The following is a 22662-nucleotide window of genomic DNA, read 5'->3' on the forward strand; positions in this document are numbered from 1 at the left end:
CGTCCTCCCGGCTCCCTCCCTGTCCGGGGCCGGTACTTTCCTCCCAAGTTGCAGCGCAAGTTTGCCAGTGGCCGGCGGCGGCGGGGGCGCCGGGAGCCTCCCTCGCCCTCGGCCGGCCGGGGCTCCCCGGAGTGCATGGGCGCAGGTCGGGCGGCCCTGGGGGCCTGAGCGGCCGCGCCGCCTCCGCGCCCTGCGCCCCGCGCCATGGAGGGCGCAGAGCCCCGCGCGCGGCCAGAGCGCCTGGCAGAGGCCGAGGCGCGGGCGGCCGATGGCGGGCGCCTAGTGGAGGTGCAGCTGAGCGGCGGCGCCCCTTGGGGCTTCACCCTGAAGGGCGGCCGCGAGCACGGCGAGCCGCTGGTTATCACGAAGGTACGGAGGGCGCGGGACACGCACGGTGACAGCCGGGAGGTGGCCTGGGGCCGAGGGACTCGTCGTGGGGTAGGAGCGCTGGAGGGGGTGTCCGGTTCGCGCCCCCGGGCCTGGGACGCGCGTCCGCCTGGGTCACCTGCGAGGACGTGGGTAGTAGGACTCGCATAGGTGTGTGGTCCGGGCGCCACCTTGGCCCCTCTGCGTTGTTTCCCGGTCCTGCTGGCTCCCAGCGCCGCGCAGTTTCAATGGCTCCTGTTCCGGGTCCCCTCCCCTCCCCCTCCGGGAAAGGGCCTGGCAGGGTCCCCTGTCACTCCCGGCCTCGCCTGCGCCGGCCTGCACCTGTGGGCCTACCCAGAGGTCGGGGAGGGACATTCCTACGTGCCGGGGGTGCACAGAGACGTCCCCACCTGTGTTTGCCTGTCTAGGTCCTTGTTTCTGCACCCCTTGGACCTGCACCCGTTATCGCTAGGAAGCCCAGACTAGCAGCTGCCGCCAGCCTAGCTTCTCGATTCCCAAAAGCCCATCAATATTTATTGACTTTCGCTTCCAGCCCTAGACCCACGGCGCTCTGGATACCTGCAAAAACAAATTGAAACTTTTCAGCGTCCTTTATAAAAGTGGGATTTGAGCCCCCAAATATAAGTTTCTAATGTATGTGTGTGTATGTGTGTGTGTGTGTGTGTGTGTGTGTGTGTGTGTAGGGGTTACTTTAGAACTTTGAATTCTCTTGTCTCAAAACAGAAAACCCATCTTGAAACTTACCAGCCGAACCTGTATAAAGCTGTAAAAGCACACAAACAGCAAACCAGTCGTCCTGTTTTCTTTTGGTTAAAAGTGTCTATTGGTCAGTTTCTCTGGGAAGGTCTGGGCCGCGCCATTCCTGGGGACAAAGTTCCCTTTAAAATGCAAAAATTCTTGGCTCCTAGTAGCGTTTGAAGGTGACTTACTGGTTTTCTCTGCTTTGCTGCTTCACCACAGCAGGAAGAACTAAAGTGACTCCTAACCCACCCCACCGGATTGAATTTGGGAGGCGGTGTGGTGTGGCTTTGTTGTCTGGATAGTAAATGAGACACTAAACTTCTCTGATCTTTATTTTCGCTCATTTTTATATTTATAAAACTAGAGACTTTGAGGGGAGACGTGCACTGAATTTATGTGGAACCGGGGAAAGAGGCTGTCATTGTTGTTACAAGTTTCACCCATGTGCAACCCATTAATGAATTGGATTCTTTGGAAGAATGTATGTGGCGGAGCAGGCATAGAGTGTACACGTTGTGCAGGACAGGCATTTCCTGCATATACGTGCATTAAGGCATAGTAGCCTGTGCCTTTTCAATAATAAAAGTTTTACCGGGCATTTCTGATGGTAAAAGTTAAAAAGGTATCAGGTAAATTACTCAGACTTTTATCATTTCTAGAGATTCTTTTAAAAAAGAATACGCGCGCGCGCGCGATTCAACCTGTCTTCCTCGGACGTGTCTTTACAGCAGATGGAGTAAGCCGTAAAACATTATTTAAGATGACATGTTGCTTTTTGGGCTTATGCAGTGTAAGAAAGCTGGACTTAAACTCTAAAATTCAGTTGTTTTACCGGAAGCTGGAGAAGGGGACCTCCTCCTTTCTCTGTACCTCAAGTTTTAAAAAACCCCGTGCATTCATAGTGGTTTCTCTTCTCCCTGTGCAAGAGGACCTTGTTGTAGAAACTGAAGGAGGTGGACAGTAAAACCCATGGACACACACCAGGGCCTATTCAGGGCACAGGAGGCAGGCAGTCTGCTCCTGATTTGGCCCCTGGGTTGGCTGTCACGGTAGTTGCTAAGGTGTGTGGGTAGCGGGGGAGGGGGCTAGGCTGGTAGCGGTGTACACGCCCTGCCTTTCCAGATCGTGCTTCAGGATTTTGCAGAAATAAAACTGCTTATGAGTCTTATCTGAGATGCTAATATGTCCCTCCTTTAAACTGCTGCTTGGTTTTTATAGGTGCTTTACTGTGACTGGAGATTTGTGGTTTCTTTGCTTAGGATGGAGAGGATTCAGGACAGTTTGGGACATCTGTGACAAATTTCCACTCACACTTGTGTACACATGCACACACGTGTGCTCACACATGCATGTATATATTCCTTAACCACACATTGTATTGCATGGTGGTGGCAGTATTTCACCTACTTGTCTTTTCTCCTGGATTAAGTCATCACTGATGCTTGCTTACAATCCAACAGCTGGTAATTTACTGTCACATTATTACAGAAGGATAAAGGAAAGCGTGTCCATTATAATCACTTAAAAAATGGAAATAGACTGTTGTGATGGAGACTGGGGAAATCTGTCCCACCTCCAGAATTTAGATTAATCCAAGCTTTGAATCTTCTTTTCCCAGTAGCTACTGAAAACTCTCTAGGGCTCATTAAATAATAGGCCTTCTAATAGTTTTTTTTTTTGCATTTAAAAAACCTTGTAATTAAATAGTTACATATTAGAGCCCTGGGATATTATACAGCTCATTTCTAACAGAATCTGATTTGGAAGAAGCTTGATCCAGTGTAAGAGGACACACTCTGTTTATGATGATGAGTGTCTCAGTTGAAAGCCTCATAGGAGTGTACATCTTAGAACTGGAAGTGATGCCAAGAACAAGGCTGGTTCAATCCCTGATCTCCTGATGGAGTTTATTTACTGACTGATTGATTGATTGATTGATGGCTGCATTGGGTGTTCGTTGCTGCCCACGGGCTTTCTCTAGTTGTGGCGAGTGGGGGCTACTCTTCGTTGCGGTGCACGGGCTTCTCATCGCAGTGGCTTCTCTTGCTGCGGAGCACGGGCTCTAGGCGCCTGGGCTTCAGTAGTTGTGGCTCGTGGGCTCAGTAGTTGTGGCTCGCGGGCTCTAGAGCACAGGCTCAGTAGTTGCGGCGCACAGGCTTAGTTGCTCCGCGGCATGTGGGATCTTCCCGGACCAGGGCTCGAACCCGTGTCCCCTGCATTGGCAGGCGGATTCTTAACCACTGTGCCACCAGGGAAGCCCCTTGATGGAGTTTCATTAGCCCATTTTATAGATGAAACAGCTAAGGCCAAGGAGGGTTCAGTCGTGTGCCCTGAGGTCACAAAGCTGGCGAGTCTTGAGAAGGGTCCTCAGGACCAGATCTTGACCCTGCATGTCTCTGCTTTCTCTCCACTTGGTGCCATCTGCTGTTGTCTGGAATCACTTGCGATGCCATATTCAGTAACTTTGTCACATCCTGTGAGAGTTTTTCAACCTTGGCACTACCGATGTTCTGGGCTGGATGTTTCTTTGCTGGGGGCGGTGGCCCCGTGTCTAGCAGCAGCCCTGGACTTTGCCCACTGGCAACACCCCCCAGGTGTAACAACCAGAAAAGTCTGCAGACTTTGCCAGATGTCTCCTGGGCACAAATCACCCTCGCTAGAGTAACTGTATATCACTTTTGCTTTGAAAGGATTTTAGCTTTGAACGCTTGTGCTTAATTCTTCTTTTTGAAGATACTCGGAGGCCCCTGGCCTCCTGGCGTAGCTAGCTTTGGCGGGGAAGGCTGTTTTCTTCCTAAGCGCTGGCCCTGATAATAGGCTTTATTTACACAGTAAAACTCAAACAAATACTTGCTTCATCTGCATTTTTGTATCTGGAAAAAGGAAATGGAAGCAGGAACTCCCGAGTGCTGTGTTTCATGGGCATTCAGCGGGACTGCTCGGTGAGGACTGCCTTTTCTCTGGGTCGGGTTTGAAGTTAAAGGGATACTGACTTCCCGGGAGTGGCATTCTTGGAATTCAAAGTGCACACATAAAGTCCCCCAGCAAGGTGGCAACCAGATTTGTAACCATTCGTTACACTGACACTGACTTGTAGCTTGACGTAGTACCAGGGCTGGAAGATACACAAAACCCCAGTTTTTCATACTGCTGTCCGAGAGGGAGCAGAAATAATGTCCCTGCCTTAGGAAACTCCAAAGACTTTGACTTGTTAGTGTTTCCGAGACTGTGCTTCGATGCGGGACCTCTCAGGAGCTGTGTAAGTAGGTGCGATGTTGTACGTGGTCCTGCTGTCTGCGTGGCACTTTCTTTCCCCATCAGCTCAGCAAGTGTAAAAGTTCCATGGGGGTGGGTAGGGCCTGATTTCTAACGTGTCACTGGAGGGCCTAGAATTCCAGAAGGGCCCTTGGGGATTCGTTAGGAAGCCTTAAGTGGGCCAGCTGGGTGTCAGCAGAGCCCCCTTCGGCCTCAGGAATGTTTGTTAACCGGGGAAGGAATGAAGCCCCTGCCCCGCCTTTTCACCATTTCTTAGGTCCTCCCCACCCCTTCCCGCCAAGAATGCCAGAGCCTTAGCCAGGAGCTCCAAAGAAGACAGTAATTTGGGCCTGGCCTGGTCCCACGGGCGGCTCCTTTGGGAACCCGTTGATTTTCAGGTTGCCTTTGGGGACCAGGGCCGTCCTGGGGGGTGGTGCGGGAGAGCTGGGGCTTGGGGAGCCCAGCCTGACGCACCCTCTCAGGAGCCTTCGGACCGTTCGGCGTTTCACTGGATGCCAGACCGTGTCCTTAAATGTCCTTCTTGGTTTGCATGCTGAAGGCGGGGTGGAGGGGAAGCAAGGGCACATTTTTGGGGGGTTGGCCCACACACCCAGGTGGCAAATGTCCTGTGTCAGCCGTTAGAGCTCCTGATGGCGGAGGCTTGGGGCAGAGACTAGGTGTTGGTTGGGGGTGGGAGGTACCTTCTGCGGTGGTCTGAAAGGGGCTCCGTTTCATGGGCTGTGCTGAGTGACGGTCGTTGGTGACCTGGCAGCCCTGGTCAGGACAAGTGCTTGTCTGCACGTCCTTATATTTACCCCCAAGAGCCAAGTTCTTTATCAGTTACCACTGAAGGCTGTGAAAAAGGCGGGGGGGGGGGGGGGGTCTGTTGAATTCAGCTGTGGATCAGGAACCGATGGATCTCAGCCTCTCTGGGTTTTGCTCGATGTCGGTGTTGAAGCACAATCCCACGTCAGCACCCATCTAGGGACCACTGCCACTTTCCCAGGGCTCCATAGAAATAAATGGTGGGTGGGTGAGGGCTGGGCACCCCTCCTCGGCAGACCCACGTGCTGTGGGTACCGTTATGGCCGAGGCAACTCCTGGGCACTGTGAGATCCCAGCGTCTTTGAGGCCAGCTGCAGCTTAATGATTGTTGGGAGGAGTGTAATGCCAGAGACTCATTTGTATTTAAAAATTAATAGTACGGTTTAAAAAAAAAAAAAAAAAGAAGGGTGAGTTTTCTTTCCTGTGCTGAAACACCTTTCCAGTTGGTGGAAAGGCAAGACCTGCCTTGCCAGCTGGCATTCAGGTATATCTTTATTCCCGTGTCCCAGCCTGTGCCTAGCTGGGTCCTGTTAGTTCTTACCCCTGGTCCTGCGGAGGTGTTTTGGGTGCAGGGGTGGGAAGTCTGGCAGAGAGACCCAAGTCCCATCCCGATGGAGCTCTGGTGCTGGAGCTTTGAGGTGCAATGGGTGGGGGCTTCTTCCTCTCCTAGAAATTAATTCAGCAGGGCTCACATCTATAAATCCAGAGGCTTCCACAGTGTGAAAAGCTATAAACTTAAGCTGTGCATCACACTTCTGAATCGTGGTGGATTTTGCCTTTCCTGGGTTCAGTTATGAGTGCTTCATAACATGTCCTAACATTCATCTTTTGAAAAGAAGAAAACAAGTTTGCCCGAGAGCTAAATGTAGAAGAGAATGAGAATGAAAGGCTCATAAAAATAGCCGTTTTCACCTTGTCCTAACGAGCTGGGATTTCTTAATTCACCTTTCTATTTCTCGGCCAAAGAAACTGGGCTCCCAGCTTGGAAAGGGCTGGCTTTTCTATTTGGAAGGCATTTTGGAGCTGTCCTCTTGCCAAAGTTGTTTTGTGTCAGCATGCAAATAAACCTGGATTTGAGGATTTCTTCGGGGCTCTGGGGAGCTTTTCTTCTTGTACACTGGGCGCAGTGTAAACAGTCAGTGAGATGATTTAAGGACTTAAAGGCTGAACAGACTTTTTATTCAGTCTTACCTCTTTCACTTTTCACGCACTGCACTCAGGCATGGGGGCCATCCTTTGATGAGAAATTATGCAAGCCGCACTCTTGCAAGCTGCAATTTCCACCCACACGAAGGGTTTTGAAAGCCCTCAGGGTTGCATATTGCTCTTTTGGTCTTTTTAAAACCTTGCCAGTGTTCAACAGAGGGAGGGTGCATTCTGGAGGAACTGTTCTCCTGTTACCTTGCTGGAGTGGATATTTGCATGGCCCTGTGGTAGGTGGGGCCTGCTTCCTTCACCAGTGTGAATGTTAAGGCCTCTCTTTGGGGGAACTTATCTTAGTAGAAGGACGACGGTAGGCTATGGTTAAAAAATAATTGGACTAACTTTATTTTAGGTTCGAACAAATAAGGTTGTTCTGAAAAGCCAGGATGTTCTGAATTGCAAAGCAGAAGTAACTTTTTTTTTTTTTAACCTGGGCTGTTTTTCTAAAATCTCCTGGGTATGAAGTTGGAGGCAATGTCTGCAGCCTCTGTTGGATGGATCTGGAAGAACAGTGCTCTACATGGCCTGGGAAGGGTTGCGATTGTCTTCCTTTTGGCCAAAGGTGACCAAGACTTTCAGATCAAAGGCAAATTGTGAAGGCCAACAAGAACCCAGGCAGGGTAGATTGTGTGGGCTCTAAAGGCAACCTTGTACTTATTCAAGGGAGGAAAGACACAAAATGTTAGTGTATCTTTTTGAGTTTTGTTTTTATTTTTATCAAAGTGGCTCTTGCGCTGTTGAAATAAGCAAATAGTTCTGCAGGGCTTGTTATCATACCAGCAGCTCCCCATGTCATTTCCTCGTCCCTAGAGAAGCTATTGAAACTTTTTAGCTGATTTCTTTGGGCATTTGCCTGTATCCTATGTGGCTGCTACTTTCATTGTTCCGTTCCGGGATAACTGTGGACTTCCCACTGTGGAAGCTTGGGATGTAGTCTTTTTTTCCACACCAACTACCCAGACACATACCTTGAGCCCCCTTACTCCCAATGTAACTAATTTTGTACTAATTTTGGTTAGAAGAGGGTTTTTTCAACCTTAGCACCGCTGACGTTTGGGGCTGAATAGTTCTTTGCCGCGGGGGGCCGGTCCTGTGCCCTGTGGGATGGCGAGCAGCGGCCCTGACCTCCACCCGCTAGAAGCCAGTACAGACTCCTCCATCTCCTGTAGCTGAGATGGTCAGAAACGTCTCCAGACGTTGCCAGATGTCCACTGGGGGACAGAGGTCGCCCCCTTTGAACTGGGAGTTTGGGGTGAGCAGATGTAAACTATTATATGTAGGATGGATACACAACAGGGTCCTACTGTAGAGCACAGGGAACTGTATTCAGTATCATGTGGTAAGCAATAATGGAAAAGAATATTAAAAAAAAGAATGTCTCTATGTGTAGAACTGGGTCAGTTTGCTGTACAGCAGAGATTGGCACACGTTGTAAATCAACTCTACTTCAATACAAAAAATAAAATTAAAAAAAAAAAAATACCCCTGTGCGCTGAGACGACCATGGTTCGGGGGAGAGTCACGTGCCACGGTGTTCATTGCGGCGCTCTTCGCGGTGGCCAGGACCTGGGGGCATCCTGGGTGTCCATCGACAGATGAATGGATGGGGAAGATGGCTGGTGGGGGGCTGCCGCGTGGCGCGGGGAGATCAGCTCGGTGCTTTGTGACCACCTGGAGGGGTGGGATAGGGAGGGTGGGAGGGAGACGCAAGAGGGAGGAGACGTGGGGATGTGTGTATGCCGGTGGCTGATTCGCTTTGTTGTACAGCAGGGGCCGACACACCATTGTGGAGCAATTGTACTCCAATGAGGATGTTAGAAAAAAAAATTAATATGAATATAAAAAAAATAAAAATAAATGGTAAAGCCTCCTGCAAATATGTAGAAAAAGTTAAAGACAAAATTTATTTTTAAAATTTGTTTTTCAGCTCATAATTGACAGAATAAAATGTTATAGCATTTGCAAAATAATAAAAAAATAAATTGCCCCCTTTGAGAACCACTTGGTTAGCAGTTTTCGGTGTGTATGTTATTTTGAATGCCAGTGCCAACACTGCTGAGCCTGGTGGTACAAACTATGATTATTTCTCCTGCACAAGTTTTCATAATCACCAAGGGTAAGGATAGGCTTTGTTTCTTTGCCTAATTTTCTATGTGCATATCGTTGATTCATCCGCTGCATCTTCCCCAGGTGCAAAAAATCTTTTACTATATTCAGACACACAGGGGGTCGTCTTTTGAGACCTTCTGTGTCTGAGAATGTCATTATTTTACCTTGACAGTAAATGGATTGTTGGGTGTGGAAGTCTGAGTTGGAGACGGTTTTCCCTCGGCACTTTCTTTGCAGGTGGTGTTCTGATCTCCGCTGGTGTACAGTATTGCTGGGGAGACAACAGAGCTTTCTGTTTCTTTTCTTTTTTTAATTTAATTAATTTATTTTTATTTTTGGCTGCGTTGGGTCTTCGTTGCTGCATGCGGGCTTTTCTCTAGTTGCGGCGAGCAGGGGCTACTCTTTGTTGTGGTGCGTGGGCTTCTCATTGCAGTGGCTTCTCTTATGGCAGAGCACAGGGTCTAGGCACGTGGACTTCGGTAGCTGTGGCATGTGGGCTCAGTAGTTGTGGCATGTGGGTTGAGTAGTTGTGGCTCGCGGGCTCTAGAGTGCAGGCTCAGTAGTTGTGGCGCACGGACTTAGTCGCTCCACGGCATGTGGGATCTTCCCGGACCAGGGCTCGAACCCGTGTCCCCTGCACTGGCAGGCAGATTCTTAACCACTGCACCACCAGGGAGGTCCCAAAGCTTTCTGTTTCTTAGTCCTTTGGACTAACTCTAATTTTTTTTGTCTTATTTTTCTTTTCCCTGTATTTTTGTTCTTCTCGGGAGATTGTGTACAGCCTTATCTTCCAATCCTTCCGTTGAGTTTTAAATGTGTGCTTTTGGGTTTTTTTTATTTCCAAAGTTGTTTGTTTTTTGTTTGTCTGTTTGTTTTGTTAGTGTTGTTCTCGAATGTTCCTTTTTGATACCATACTGATCTTGTTTCATGGTTCTTCTTTCATATCTTTGAGAATATTAGACTGGTTTTAAAAAATGTCTTCTTGCTGTGTAGATTCCGTTTCTGAGCTCCGCTGCTTTTTTGTGTTTGTTTGGCTTCTGTTGGAGGCTCAGTTCGTCCTTGCCGTCTGCAGGTATGTAAGAGTGGGTGACCACAATGCTTTTTGGAGGCTGGTGCACGTGGGTGAGTGATCTAGCCAGGCTGCTTCCCTGGGGACTCCTTTAAGGCCATAGCTTCGCTTGTTTCTTTTGGGCTGGTCACATCCCTTCAGATAGTAATGTTTTCCTCTACTGAACATAAGTTTCTGGTGTAGGGCAGATTTGAACGTTGGTGCGAGGTTTGCCAGTTTAGAGGAGCCCTGCTTTGCTCGGCGACATGACAGTGGTCATCTCTGCCTCCTGCTCTGGCCGCAGTGGTTCCAGTCTGGAGAGAACGTCTTGCATATGTAGCTGAATCGTGCATTCTGTCCTTAACCTTTTCTCACCCTTAATCCTTCAGACTGTCAAACTAGAATCATTCCCACTTCAGTATATTGACACAGGGGTGAAATGAGTCAGTATGGAAAGCTAGCTCTAGTAGATTTTTTTTTTTTTTTTTTTACATTTTTAAATTTTTATTTATTTATTTTTGGCTGCATTGGATCTTTGTTGCTGTGCGCCGGCTTTCTCTAATTGCGGAGAGCGGGGGCTACTCTTTGTTGCGGTGCGCGGGCTTCTCATCATGGGGGCTTCTCTTGTTGCAGAGCACAGGCTCTAGGCACGCGGACTTCAGTAGTTGTGGCTCGTGGGCTCAGTAGTTGTGGCGCATGGGCTTTGTTGTTCTGCGGCATGTGGGATCTTCCCGGACCAGGACTCGAACCCGTGTCCCCTGAATTAGCAGACGGATTCTTAAGCACTGCGCCACCAGGGAAGCCCTAGCTCTAGTAGATTTAAATTCCATCTCTCCTCCCCCTTCCCCCCTTTACCCTACTTCATCCTGCTTCACTAAGAATTTGGAAAACTATAAAAAGTATTGTGAACAAATTTCTTAAAAAAGTAATGTTAGTGTTTGAAATTGCCAATTTATCATTGAAAGACTTTAAGCTGGATTTTGTATGGCAACATTTTAATGTGTCTCCTAGAGATTTTGGTACTTATTCTGACTGTTTAGCATTGGATTTGTAGAAAAGCATTTAATTCAAATACACATCTTATGCTCAGCACCAGTACATTAGTTGTGCTATTTACAGCCCACTGGAAGTGATTGTTTCCTCCTTTACACCAAAAACTGGTTTTTAAAAAATTTATTTATTTATTTATTTATTTAGGCTGCACCGGGTCTTAGTTGTGGCATGCGGGATCTTTAGTTGCAGCATGCAGGCTCTTTAGTTGCGGCATGCGTACTCCCAGTTGTGGCATGCGGACTTTCAGTTGCGGCGTGCATGTGGTATCTAGTTCCCCAACCAGGGATCGAACCCGGGCCCCCGCATTGGGAGCGCGGAGTCTTACCCACTGGACCACCAGGGAAGTCCCTAAAGTGTTTTTGAATAATACTGATTTTTCTTTCTTATAATATTAATGAAAGGTAGCTCTTTCACATCAATGTGATATTCAGAAGAATAAGATTTTAAAAAGTGGTTTGGGAAGTGAAAATAGTAGGAAAGATGAAGGTTAAATGTCCCATGACAACAAACTCCATTTCTTCGCTGCTTTGCTTTCTGGCAGTAGAAACTCTTTGAGGGTGTGGAGTCAGACCCGCAGGCTTGGTAGAGATGCTTGCTCTCTGACCCGCAGGCTTGGTAGAGATGCTTGCTCTCTGACCCGCAGGCTTGGTAGAGAGATGCTTGCTCTCTGACCCGCGGGCTTGGTAGAGATGCTTGCTCTCTGACCCGCGGGCTTGGTAGAGATGCTTGCTCTCTGACCCGCAGGCTTGGTAGAGAGATGCTTGCTCTCTGACCCGCGGGCTTGGTAGAGATGCTTGCTCTCTGACCCGCGGGCTTGGTAGAGATGCTTGCTCTCTGACCCGCGGGCTTGGTAGAGATGCTTGCTCTCTGCTCACTGGAGCCTGCCTCTCCTTTTCCTTCTGGACATGCTGCTGGACTACACTTCCCAGCTTCCCTTGCAGCTGTGAGGCCATAGTTCTACCCAATCAGAAGCAAGTAGAAGTGATGCAGGCCGTTTACCGCCTGTCCTGCTTGCCTCTTCTGGTTGTCTGGAGTGAAGATGGTCCTAGGGCAGAGCCTCATCAGCACGGGTCCCTGAATGCCTGAGGAGGAAGCTAGCTGACCATAGCCTGCTTACCCTCCCAGTAGTACCAGTATATGAGCAAGAAAGAGGCTTCTGTTGTATTTGGGCCATTACACGTTTCTTTGATTACTTACTACAAGAGTTAGAGCATTCTAACAAATGAAATCTGGAGAGAAATCAGGAATTTTCTTTTCTGTTTTGTTTGTTTGTTTTAAATTTTTATTGGAGTATAGTCGATTTACAGTGTTGCAAATAGTTTATAGTATAGTTTCAGGTGTATAGCAAAGTGAGTCAGTTATAATACACATATATCTACTCTTTTTTAGATTCTTTTCCCATATAGGTCATGACAGAGTATTGAGAAGAGTTCCCTGTGCTGTACAGTAGATCCTTATTAGTTATCTATTTTATGTGTGGTGGTGTGTATACGTCAATCCCAGTCTCCCGATTTATCCCTTCCCCCCCGTTACCCCCCTGGTAACCGTAAGTTTGTTTTCAAAAGTTGTCCTTTTAATGAATACCGCTAGCTTTAAGAGACTGAATATATAATGTTTAATTTACACCCATACAGAGGGAATGATTATTTACTTTGTAGAAGGAATCACTGTGGGTGTCCAATTAGCATGTAGCTTATTCCTTGCACACTTATTACGTAAAATGAGACCTGCATGCTCAGAAGTTCAGCTTCTTTCCACCGTAGCTTTTCTCTCAGTTGGTAATTTAATTTTCACCCTGTGTTGCTTTGCCTTCCCCTCCCTGCAGACGGTTGCCTGGGAGCTATGGAGAGGTGGGGCGGAGGCAGGGAGGCTTCCCAGTCCAGCTGCTTAGCCCTCGGGGAGGGCTGACCAGAGGAGAGGAGGCTGGCTGCCGGCGGCTGCCGGTACGATGTCAGGGCGTGCACCTTTCTCCTGGTTGAATTGTGCTGTACTTACCACTTTGGTTCAAGTGCAGAGGGCATTGCCTGGGCGGGTTACAGTAAATCCTCATTAACCGGCATGCCTCTATCAGATTCATCAATTATGATCTTGTATGGCAGGCTCTTCTTTTCCCTAGGGAATAGAAAACATACAAACACGAGGTAGACCATCAAGGAAAGGGAGATGAAGGCAAGTGCAAAGTAAAGCTGGTCCCTGGAGGAAGGTGGCATTGGTGTGGGGATCTGAGGGTTACAGGGCAGGGGGTGCTGAGAGGGGTGGGGAAGGAGAGCCTCTTCTATTCCAGGTGTTGAAATGCTTACGGAAAGCCTGGGAAGGTGGGTGGGGGGAACCCCAGGGGCCTGGAGCCCCAGGACCGGTGGCCCTCCGTGACTTTCAAAGGAGGTGAAGGGATTCTTTGCTTGTGGCTTGGAAATGCTGAAGCTGATGAAATACTGCTGCTGCTGAAATTCTGCTTCTGTCTATGTGAATTGTGCCATGTTTGTAAATTTGTAAACAGAGTGTTACTTTATCTGTGCTAATTGTACATGTGCTTGTCAATTTGTAAGCATAGCAATACTGTTTTTTTCTTGTTGCAGAAAGATTCAAACCATCTTGAAAAAATTGAGACTAAGGGAAAAGATAATCAGCAACCCAAAACATTTAATAATCTTATTTTTGGTAGTAGAGGTATGTTGAATTCTTTTTCCCCGTCTGTGGAATTCTTTGCTTGGTACCGTGCAGATCTAATTATGAGTTGCTTGAACGTAATTCTCTTAAGAATTACGTTGTCGACAATCTTTGGAATCACATGCTAGCTTAAAGGAAGCTTAGTTTTGTGTATGCGACTTGGAATTTTAAAAATGATATGTTTCGTTACTATGGTATATATTGAGTTTTATCATTTAGCTTTTTGTAGACAAGCATATAAAAAAGAAAATCCTAACTTCTGGAAAACTGAGTACTTTGTATTGATCAAATATGTTGGTCTTTAAAACAACTGTGTGCTTTTTTTGGTAGGTGCAGCTTTTCTTTCAATTTTCATTAGTGTTTAGATGCCCTGAATCTTGAATGAAAGTTTGGAAAGGAAACATCTGGACTTGAAAAGACAGGCCTGCTGCCAGCTTGAGTCGTATTTATTTTGTGTTGATTTCACCACAGAGTGGATGAAATCGTCCAGAGTGGATGCTTCTACAGGTTACGAGCTGGGGTGGGGCTACTTTTTCCCCTCTTCCTCCCCATTTTCAGGGGCTGGCATTTTGGAGAAAAATTATTAGAACTACACTGCATGTAGTTGTGCAGTTTTACCCCCAAAGGTAAATTTACATTGTCTGCTGCTGATTGAGGACGCGCCTTCTGTCCCTGGCAGGGGCTAGGTTTGCGTTTACAGAGTGTAATTCTCAGGTTACCTGTGGTGTTATTGCCGATCTGAAAGAGATGTCTCATCCGCGCAGAAACGCTTTCTCTTTCTTTCGACCCTTGTGCAAGTGGCTCTTCCCCTTGGCCGTCCGCGTCAGTGTTGGTTTCTGCTGGAGGCCCCTCCTTTCTCTCTCCTCTCTTGTCTAGGTGGTCTGGTGCGCTTCCTTGAGGCAGGCAGACAGCTCTCAGGTCTCCACTGCAGGCCCAGATTCTGGGAGAGCCCCCTGGGTACCGCCCAGGCCGCTCCAACTCAGCGTGTTGCAGATGCAGATCTTGCACCTTCCTTTACCTTAATTCTCCTGCACTTCCGGGCCTGCCGACAGGTTTATCCCCACATGCAGGAGTCATCCTTGATGCCTGTCTCTCCTTGACCTTCCGTGGCCAACCGATCACCCGGTCCCTGGAGCCTCAGTGTCTCGTATTTGTACCTTCTCTTTCGCCCCTGGTGTCCCGGCCTCCGTTATCGCCTCTCGGGGCCGTCACGGGACTGGTCTTGTACTGTCACCGCCTCTGGACTCTCCGCGCGCCAGCCTCCTCTGGACCCCCAGCAGTGCACGTGCCAGAGCCCGGCTGGGCTTCTCAGGCTCTTGCTGGAAAGGTAACTCCTCGTGTTGCACCTTAGCTGGTCCAGAAGTTTCTTTACCTTTCAGCTCCTGCCCATTTCCAGCCTTGTCTTCTGCAGTCCTCCCTCCTGCCTTGACTGAGGAAGGAACCTTAGGTGTTTCTAAGGAACGAGGCCACGTGTGTTGTGAAGCCATTACAGAATGACGCTTCCCAGGCGTCCCAGCAACAGCGGATGACTTGCGGTGCGTAACGGGCAGCGGAAGGAAAAGCAGAGTGCGGGACTGCATGAGTCTGCCCTGTGAAGGAGGTGCCCCCGGCCTCACCACAGCCACTTGTTTTGCACGTTGCTGTCGCCTGGTCCTGCTTTGTCCTGGAAAGGCAGGCACGCGCACACGTGTGAAGGAAGCCCTGCCAGAAGCCCCCGCAGGGGGGAGAAGGGGAGAGGGTCCGTGGGCTGTCCTGAGTCTCCCTCGCCTGCTCTCCCGGGCTGCATTTCTGCTGTCTTTACTGCCTCCGAGGTCCCTTGTTAACCAGACGTCAGTGTCATGGGCAGGTTGAGGAGGGGGTGGCCCAGGGAGTGTGGAGGACGCAGAGAACCTGACCTGTGACCAGCCTGGGCGGCAGGCCCCCCCGAGCACCTGAGGCCCCGCGCTGTCGGCCAGAGCCAGCCCAGGCCTGGCGCCACGGGACGCTCGGCCTGCGGGTCCTCACGGAGACCACGGCCTGGCTTCCTTGCCATCCTCGCAGCCCCGGGCGCCTTCTGACCGCTGGATCTTTGCACACGTCTCCCAGCTCTGCAGCCTCTTGGACTAAGGGTGCGTGCACAGTGTAGAGGACGCCCGTTCCACCCCCTGCGGTGGCTGGAGAACGTGCAGGGCAGGTCTGCCAGCATGGTTTCCCCTTGAGTTTAAAAATTTTTTTTTGATTGAGATATAACTCACGTAGCGTAAGATTCATCCTTTTAAAAAGGTGTGCAGCTCGGTGGGGTTTAGTATCCTCACTTAGCTGTGCTCTATCTAATTCCAGAAACTTTCATCACCCACGAAAGAAACCCTGTGCCCATCAGCAGTCCCTCCCCGTTCCTCTGCCCCCAGCCCCTGGCAACCACCGGTCTCCTGTCTGTCTCCGTGGCGTTGCCTCTTCTGGGCGTTTCATCTGAACAGAACCACACGATGCGTGGCCTTTTGTGTTGGCTTCTTTCACTCCGCATCACGTTTTCGACGCTCATCCACGTCAGCGTGTGTCAGGACTTCATTCCTTTTTATGGCTGAATGATATTGCACTTTATGGGTAGAGCGCGTTTTGTTTATCATTTGTCAGTTGATCGACATCTGGTCGTTTCCACCTTTTTGCTTTTATGAATAATGCTCCTGTGGAGAGTCGCACATTCACAGAGTTGTCTGTGTGTGGATGTATGTTTCACTTCTCTTGGGTATTTTCCTTGCACTTTGCGCTTGCCATCCGCACGCCCAGGCGTGGTACCTGTGATTCCCTGAGCACGGTCGGCGAGGGTGGGGGGGGGGGGGTCATACCTCTCATGAACCAGAAGAATAGAATTGGTCTTTCTGGCTTCGAGGCTGTTTAAGCACAATTGAAACTGACCATTTGGAAACCTTAAAATCTTAAAAAGAACACTTTTCAAAACTCATGGGACTTAACGACCACAGAGGGGATGTGGACCCCTGCTCTGACACACGCCGTCAGCCTCTCACCTCGGCCCCTGGAACACTCCACAGTGTGTGTTGTTGGTTCCCCGCATCATCTTTGTCCGTAGGATGGCAGCTAACTTTCTGAAGCCTTGCTTTTGGCTGCTGCTTCTTGCTTTTGTGCATGAGCGTAGAGCATCTCCAAACAGCCCTAGAAAGCGGACACCCGTATTTCTCCTGTATCGCAGATGAGGGTAGCGATTTGCCAAAAGGGGGGACTGCACCCACTGTCCTGGCCGCCCAGCAGGGCCGTCCTCAGGAGGAGGGAAGCTGCAGCCTGTCTGTTGAGCGCGTGGAAGACGGAAGGAGGACACCGGCCTTTGCTCCTGGCACCCTGCTGACCCCCGTTCTTCTGTGGAGGATGCCTTTTCCTGTCTGCAGGGGTGGATTCTGGGGTGCAGACACTGAGGAGGGTCACACTCTGTGGCCAAGGGCAGTAACAACTCAGCAAGGCATCGCCCCCCGCCTCCACCTTGGGAAATGAGCTTCTCTCTTTTCCTTTTGCTCTCTTTCCAGTAACACAGCTTCAAATGAAAACGAGGCTCCGCATCTCGAACCTTGCTGGTTGTTTGATGAACCCAGACTACGGGGGAATCCCTGAATGGACTTAACCTTTCCAGGGTTGGGGGTGCCTTGACATTATCTTCATATCACGTTGTACAGTTTATCAAGTTTTCCGTTGAGTCTTTCTTTTCACTCTTGTTCTGTAGTGAGCCTGCTGGGAGGCTTGACCAGGGTTGTTTATGTTTATAGGTGGGAAACCAAGCCCCGAGCGGCCTGCTTGCAGATCTTATTAGGTGGTCAGGACCAGGGCTCTAGCCGGGGCCTTTGAGTACAGAAGTGCACTAAAGCTCTTTTTTCTATGTGACTTAAAAAAAATCTTTCTTTCTTTTTTTTTTTTTTAATATTTATTTATTTATTTGGCTGCGCTGGGTCTTAGTTGCGGCACGCGGGATTTTTTTTTTTTTGTAGTTGTGGCGTGCATGTGGGATCTTAGTTCCCCAACCAGGGATTGAACCCGGGCCCCCTGCATTGGGAGCATGGACTCTTAACCACTGGACCACCAGGGAAGTCCCCAAAAGTCTTTCTTAAGGTCATTGTTTAAAGTGTAAAAATCCTGAGGATTTTATAAAATTACATGCCATCTCCCCCACTTCTCTGAGATCCATATGAAGTACCAGAAGTCTCACCTTGGCCATAGACATACTCATGATATTTCTAATATTTGGATGATCCTCTGTAAACTAGAGGTCAGCAGACTTTCTTCTCCAAACGGCCAGGGTCAGTGTTTTTGGCTTTGTGGACTGAACTACTCCTTTCTGCTGTTGTGGCATGAAAACAGCCATAGACAACGTGGAAAGGCAGGGGGATTGCACCCCAGCAAGCGGTGGTTTTCACAGTGCGGCCCCCAGACCAGCCGCATCAGTCTCACCTGGGGCCTTGTTAGAAACGCAGGGTCCTGGCCCCGCTGCAGACCTCCTGAACCCCAAACTGGGGCTCGGTCGGGAATCCTCCTGGGGATTCTGACGCTGGCTCCAGTTTGAGAACTGGTGCTCTAGAAAGGTGTGACTCACCTGCCATTTATATTGGAATTAACAAGTGCTATCCTACTGAATCAGGGTTGGTGGTGCCCAGGAATCGGAATTTTAACAATGGCCCCAAGATGGTCTTATGCCCATGGAATAAGAACCAATTTCTAAAGCAGGACTAGTTTGGACCAGTAGAGGAGATGGGGGAGGTGTCAGGGAACTTTTGAAACCTCAGCTGGGACTTGCTTGGGGTGGGGAGGTAGTGAGAAGAGGGTGATGTGGAAGATTGGGGCGGGGGTGGCCTTGTGTCACCTTATTATGAACTGTGCCTGGAGTCCCTGGTCCCAGAAGGTGGATTTCTTTCTCCCAACCCCTCATGTGTGTCCCAAAGCCGGGAGCTTCTGGAACTGAAATTCAGCCCTTCTGTTAATAGCTATTGGACACCACATTTCTGTTTTTTTTTTTTTTTTAGAAAGGAACTTGATTGATACCAAGGGTGGGGGAATTCTTTTTTTTTTTTTTTTTTTTTAGACACCAATTGTACTTGAACATTTGTTATTTTATTTTATTTTATTTTTAATTAATTAATTTATTTATGGCTGTGTCGGGTCTTCGTTTCGGTGCGAGGGCTTTCTCTAGTTGCGGCAAGCGGGGGCCACTCCTCATCGCGGTGCGCGGGCCTCTCACTATCGCGGCCTCTCTTTTTGCGGAGCACAGGCACCAGACGCGCAGGCTCAGTAGTTGTGGCGCACGGGCCTAGTTGCTCCGCGGCATGTGGGATCTTCCCAGACCAGGGCTCGAACCCGTGTCCCCTGCATTGGCAGGCAGACTCTCAACCACTGCGCCACCAGGGAAGCCCCGACACCACATTTCTTAATGCGTGTGTTTGGTATTTAATATGAAAACAGGTCAAGAGCACACTGTATGTTTCCTTTGATATAAATGTCCAGCGCAGGCAGACGCACAGAGACAGAGCTGACGGGCAGTCGCCAGGGGGAGGAATGGGGTGATGAAAATATGCTGGAATTAGAGAGTGGTGATGGCTGCACCGCCCCGAGCATACTAAACCCCATTGGATTTTCTCTTTTATTAAATTAATTTTTATTGGAGTAGAGTTGGTTTACGGTGTTGCGTTAGTTTCAGGTGTACAGCACAGTGAATCACTTATACGTATACCTATATCCACTCTCTTTTAGATTCTTTTCCCATAGAGGCCATGACAGAGTATTGAGTAGAGTTTCCTGTGCTGTACCGTAGGTCCTTGTTAGTTATCTATTTTGTATATGGATGTATTCTTTGAAGGGGTGAATTTTATGGTATGTGACTTATAGCCCAATAAAGTTGTTACTTACCATAAGGAAATGGGTCAAGGTGTTCAGCCTTATGCTTGAGTTGCCCAGACCTGGTGGAGAGGAGGCTGATGGGAGGCCCCTCTTAGGGCTTGTCCTGTGGGCAGACCCTCCACACCCCTCACCATGCACGTCACAGGGATTCCTCTGCTGGTGCTGGGTGGACCCACAGGCAGACAGCCTGCGGAGAGAGTCAGCCCCTGGGCTGGGGGAGGGGCCCACGCTGTTCCTGCAGGTTAGTGGCAGGGGAGGGGGCCGCAGTGGGTGAGGTGGGCGCTGAGAGCCAGGGAAGGGTTTTTTGTTTTTTTGTTTTCAAATTATTGTTTGTTTATTTATTTTTGGCTGTGCTGGGTCTTCGTTTCTGTGCGAGGGCTTTCTCCAGTTGTGGCGAGCGGGGGCCACTCTTCATCGTGGTGCGCGAACCTCTCACTATCGCGGCCTCTCTTGTTGCGGAGCACAGGCTCCAGACGCGCAGGCTCAGTAGTTGTGGCTCACGGGCCTAGTTGCTCCGTGGCATGTGGGATCCTCCCAGACCAAGGCCCGAACCCGTGTCCCCCGCATAGGCAGGCAGACTCTCAACCACTGCACTACCAGGGAAGCCCCCCAGGGAAGGTTTTTAAGCAGGAGGTGATGGCAGGGATCTCTGCAGCAGAGGGCAGATGGGTGCGGGGGTGTGGGCAGGAGTCGGAACGCTGCGGGCCCCTGGTGCTGATAGAGGGAAGGCACGGGATCTGAGTGGTACCCTGGGGCACAGCAGGGTCCACCTAGCGCTTGGCTGGAGGGTGCTGGAGATGGCCCTGAATGAGCTGGGTGGCTGCAGGTGCTGGTCACCTCTCCCATCCCATTTGGTGGAGGCCCGGGGCTGCACGGCGATGGGAGTCCCAGCTCCTACGTGCAGGTGGCACCTCTAGAAAGCCCCGGGGAGGGAGCAGGTGTGTTCCAGGGCAGCCCTGGCCCCTCCTCTTTGCCCAGGTGTAGTGGGGGTGATGGGCAGGTGTGGTCTCAACACACTGGCCCGGGGCCACGTGGAGCAGGTGTGCTAGGGGCGCCTCCCCTGGGCCCGTGTCCCTTCCGGGGGGCTCCCGACGGACACTTGGCTTGCTTTGCCGCTGTGTTTTCCATGCTTGGTCCTAGCTCCTAGCTGCTTCGAAAGGACAGGAATCAGTTGGAAAAAAGACTCCCTTTGAGTGTAATGACTATTGAAAAGTAGGTGTCTAGTTCAACCATTTGAGTCACTTTTGACTCAATTTTTGTCCTTTTTTTTTTTTTCCCCCTCCTTTTTATGAAACATCAGTCAAAATAAGGATGTCAGAAACAAAACAAAGGCTAGGTATTGGCTGGGCTTCTCTGGAAGGGAAGGTGAGAGTCGTTTTGCTTTTCTTGTTTTAAATAGCATGCAGCCAGCGATATCCTGGTGAGGATTAAATGTCATAATGATGATTTCAGGAGCCCTAGAAGTGAGGAGATAGCTGAAGGTTCAGATGTCCCTTTCGTTAAAAAGAGTTAGGAAGAGTGTCTCTACGTGGACGTGTGTTCACTGTTGAAGGGATTACAGACCACGTGTAGAAACGACCTCTGTGCATAATAGAAAAAACAGTAATTTAAAAGTTCAGTAACTATCAAACAGCCCTGGGCTGACAGCCTGCACTTTGGGAACCCTGTTCCAGTAGAAGCATTGAAAGCTAGACTTCCCTTGTAATTTAGCCCCAAGCTGTAGCCCAATATAAATAATATGAATCCCCACAAAACTGTAAGTCGTCAAATGAACCACCTAATTTTGCACAGATCAGTAACCATTCTGGTTATGTGACTTCTGCCAAATTGATTGCACTCTAGAATAAAAATCGATGGCTATGTAATTGAATAAATCTTTTCCATGCTTTGTTCTCTTACCTTTCTTGTTATTCTTAATTGTAGATTGTATTTTTTTTAAAAATTTTATATTTATTTATTTGGTTGCTCCGGGTCTTAGTTGCGTCAGGTGGGCTCCTTAGTTGTGGCTTGCTGGCTCCTTAGTTGCAGCATGCATGTGGGATCTAGTTCCCTGACCAGGGATTGAACCCGGGCCCCCTGCATTGAGAGCGTGGAGTCTTAACCACTGTGCCACCAGGGGAGTCCCTTGTAGATTGTATTTAAATTGTCACTAGATTGTATTTTTATAGTTGTGCCTTCAATTCATGTAAAATTATATGCTGTGAAAACATAATCAGGTATTACTTTTCTCAGAAAGAGGGAGGATCTGAGAAAGTCATTTTTGGTTTTTGGCTATGTTTTGTTTTTTGGTGGTAATCAGGAAGTCATGTTTCAGATTTAAATACAGAAACAACATTTAGGTTTTAGGCGAACGAGGTTAGTACGTTCTGGGTTTTCCCTCAAATCGTTCTAGTTTAACTGTTCAAGCGTTTAAAAAAATCATTGATTTCTAGTGAGAAAAGGGAAACACGTTAAGTTCAGATACATAAAACCTAGAAGTCTTCCATTGATTCTCCCCGCCTCCCAGGAATGATGCGTTTGGACAGAAGTAATTGCACGGAACCTTTCTTAGTTCCCGAATTTAGAGCCTCGGAGTCCAGGGAACAATGATGGAAAGCGGGAGAAGCATTCTGGGGATTGGAATGCCTGCGAGCCGATCAATAGCCCCGCTGTGCTTCTGTGACCCCAGCACACAAGAGTTCTGCCCTTTTGAACTGTGCAGGGTCTTGATTGGGCCAGGCCAGTTAATGTAGCTGTTTTCCCGCATTCAGACGCAGCATTAGGGTTCAGAACCTGGGCAGGGTAGGGAGAGCCCCTCAAGCCAACACTCCCAGAAGTCCCAGGTGGGTTGCAAGGGAGCGCCACCCCCTGGGACCGCCAGCATCTCCACTGCTCGCGATGGTCCGCTGAAAGGAGTGGAGCGGTTTCACTTCTTGCAATGGAGTAGCTCATTTTCAGATGTGGTGGAGTAAAAGCAGGAAAGATTTTGGACTCCCCTGGTGGCGCAGTGGTTAAGAATCCGCCTGCCAGTGCAGGGGACACAGATTCGAGCCCTGGTCCGGGAGGATCCCACGTGCCGCGGAGCAGCCGGGCCTGTGCTCCACAGCTGCTGACCCTGCGTGCGCTCTGGAGCCCGCGAGCCACAACTGCTGAGCCCACGTGCCGCAACTGCTGAAGCCTGCGCGCCTGGAGCCCGTGCTCCGCAATGGGAGAGGCCACCCAATGAGAAGTCCGCGCACCGCAACGAAGAGTAGCCCCCGCTCGCCGCAACTAGAGAAAGCCCGCGCGCAGCAACGAAGACCCAACGCAGCCAAAAATGAAAACAAATAAATAAATTTATTTAAAAAAAAAAAAAAAAAAAAAGCAGGAAAGATTTCTCCTGAATGAAAGATCACTATTCTTACATCAGGAGCTTTGGAAAAATAACCCCTCAATATCAAAATACAAAGGTTATGGAATAATATGTGCTTGGAATAGCTGTAAAGGGCTCGATCTAGAAACTTCAGGTTTCAAAAATTTCTCTG

At 49.2% G+C, this 22662-nt stretch overlaps 1 protein-coding gene across 3 annotated transcripts in view; it reads left to right on the top strand.

The window, feature by feature from the left end:
* SHROOM2 (shroom family member 2) overlaps window positions 1-22662 on the top strand; it is a 140183-nt gene continuing 117521 nt past the window's right edge. For all 3 annotated transcript variants that reach the window (XM_059911328.1, XM_059911329.1, XM_059911330.1), the window contains exon 1: window positions 1-369. In XM_059911328.1, coding sequence (XP_059767311.1) covers window positions 205-369 — 165 coding nt within the window. In that variant the 5' untranslated portion in view covers window positions 1-204. The remainder of the gene's footprint in view (window positions 370-22662) is intronic.

This window comes from Balaenoptera ricei, chromosome X, assembly GCF_028023285.1.
Source record: "Balaenoptera ricei isolate mBalRic1 chromosome X, mBalRic1.hap2, whole genome shotgun sequence".
In the NCBI taxonomy this organism is placed as follows: Eukaryota; Metazoa; Chordata; class Mammalia; order Artiodactyla; family Balaenopteridae; genus Balaenoptera; species Balaenoptera ricei.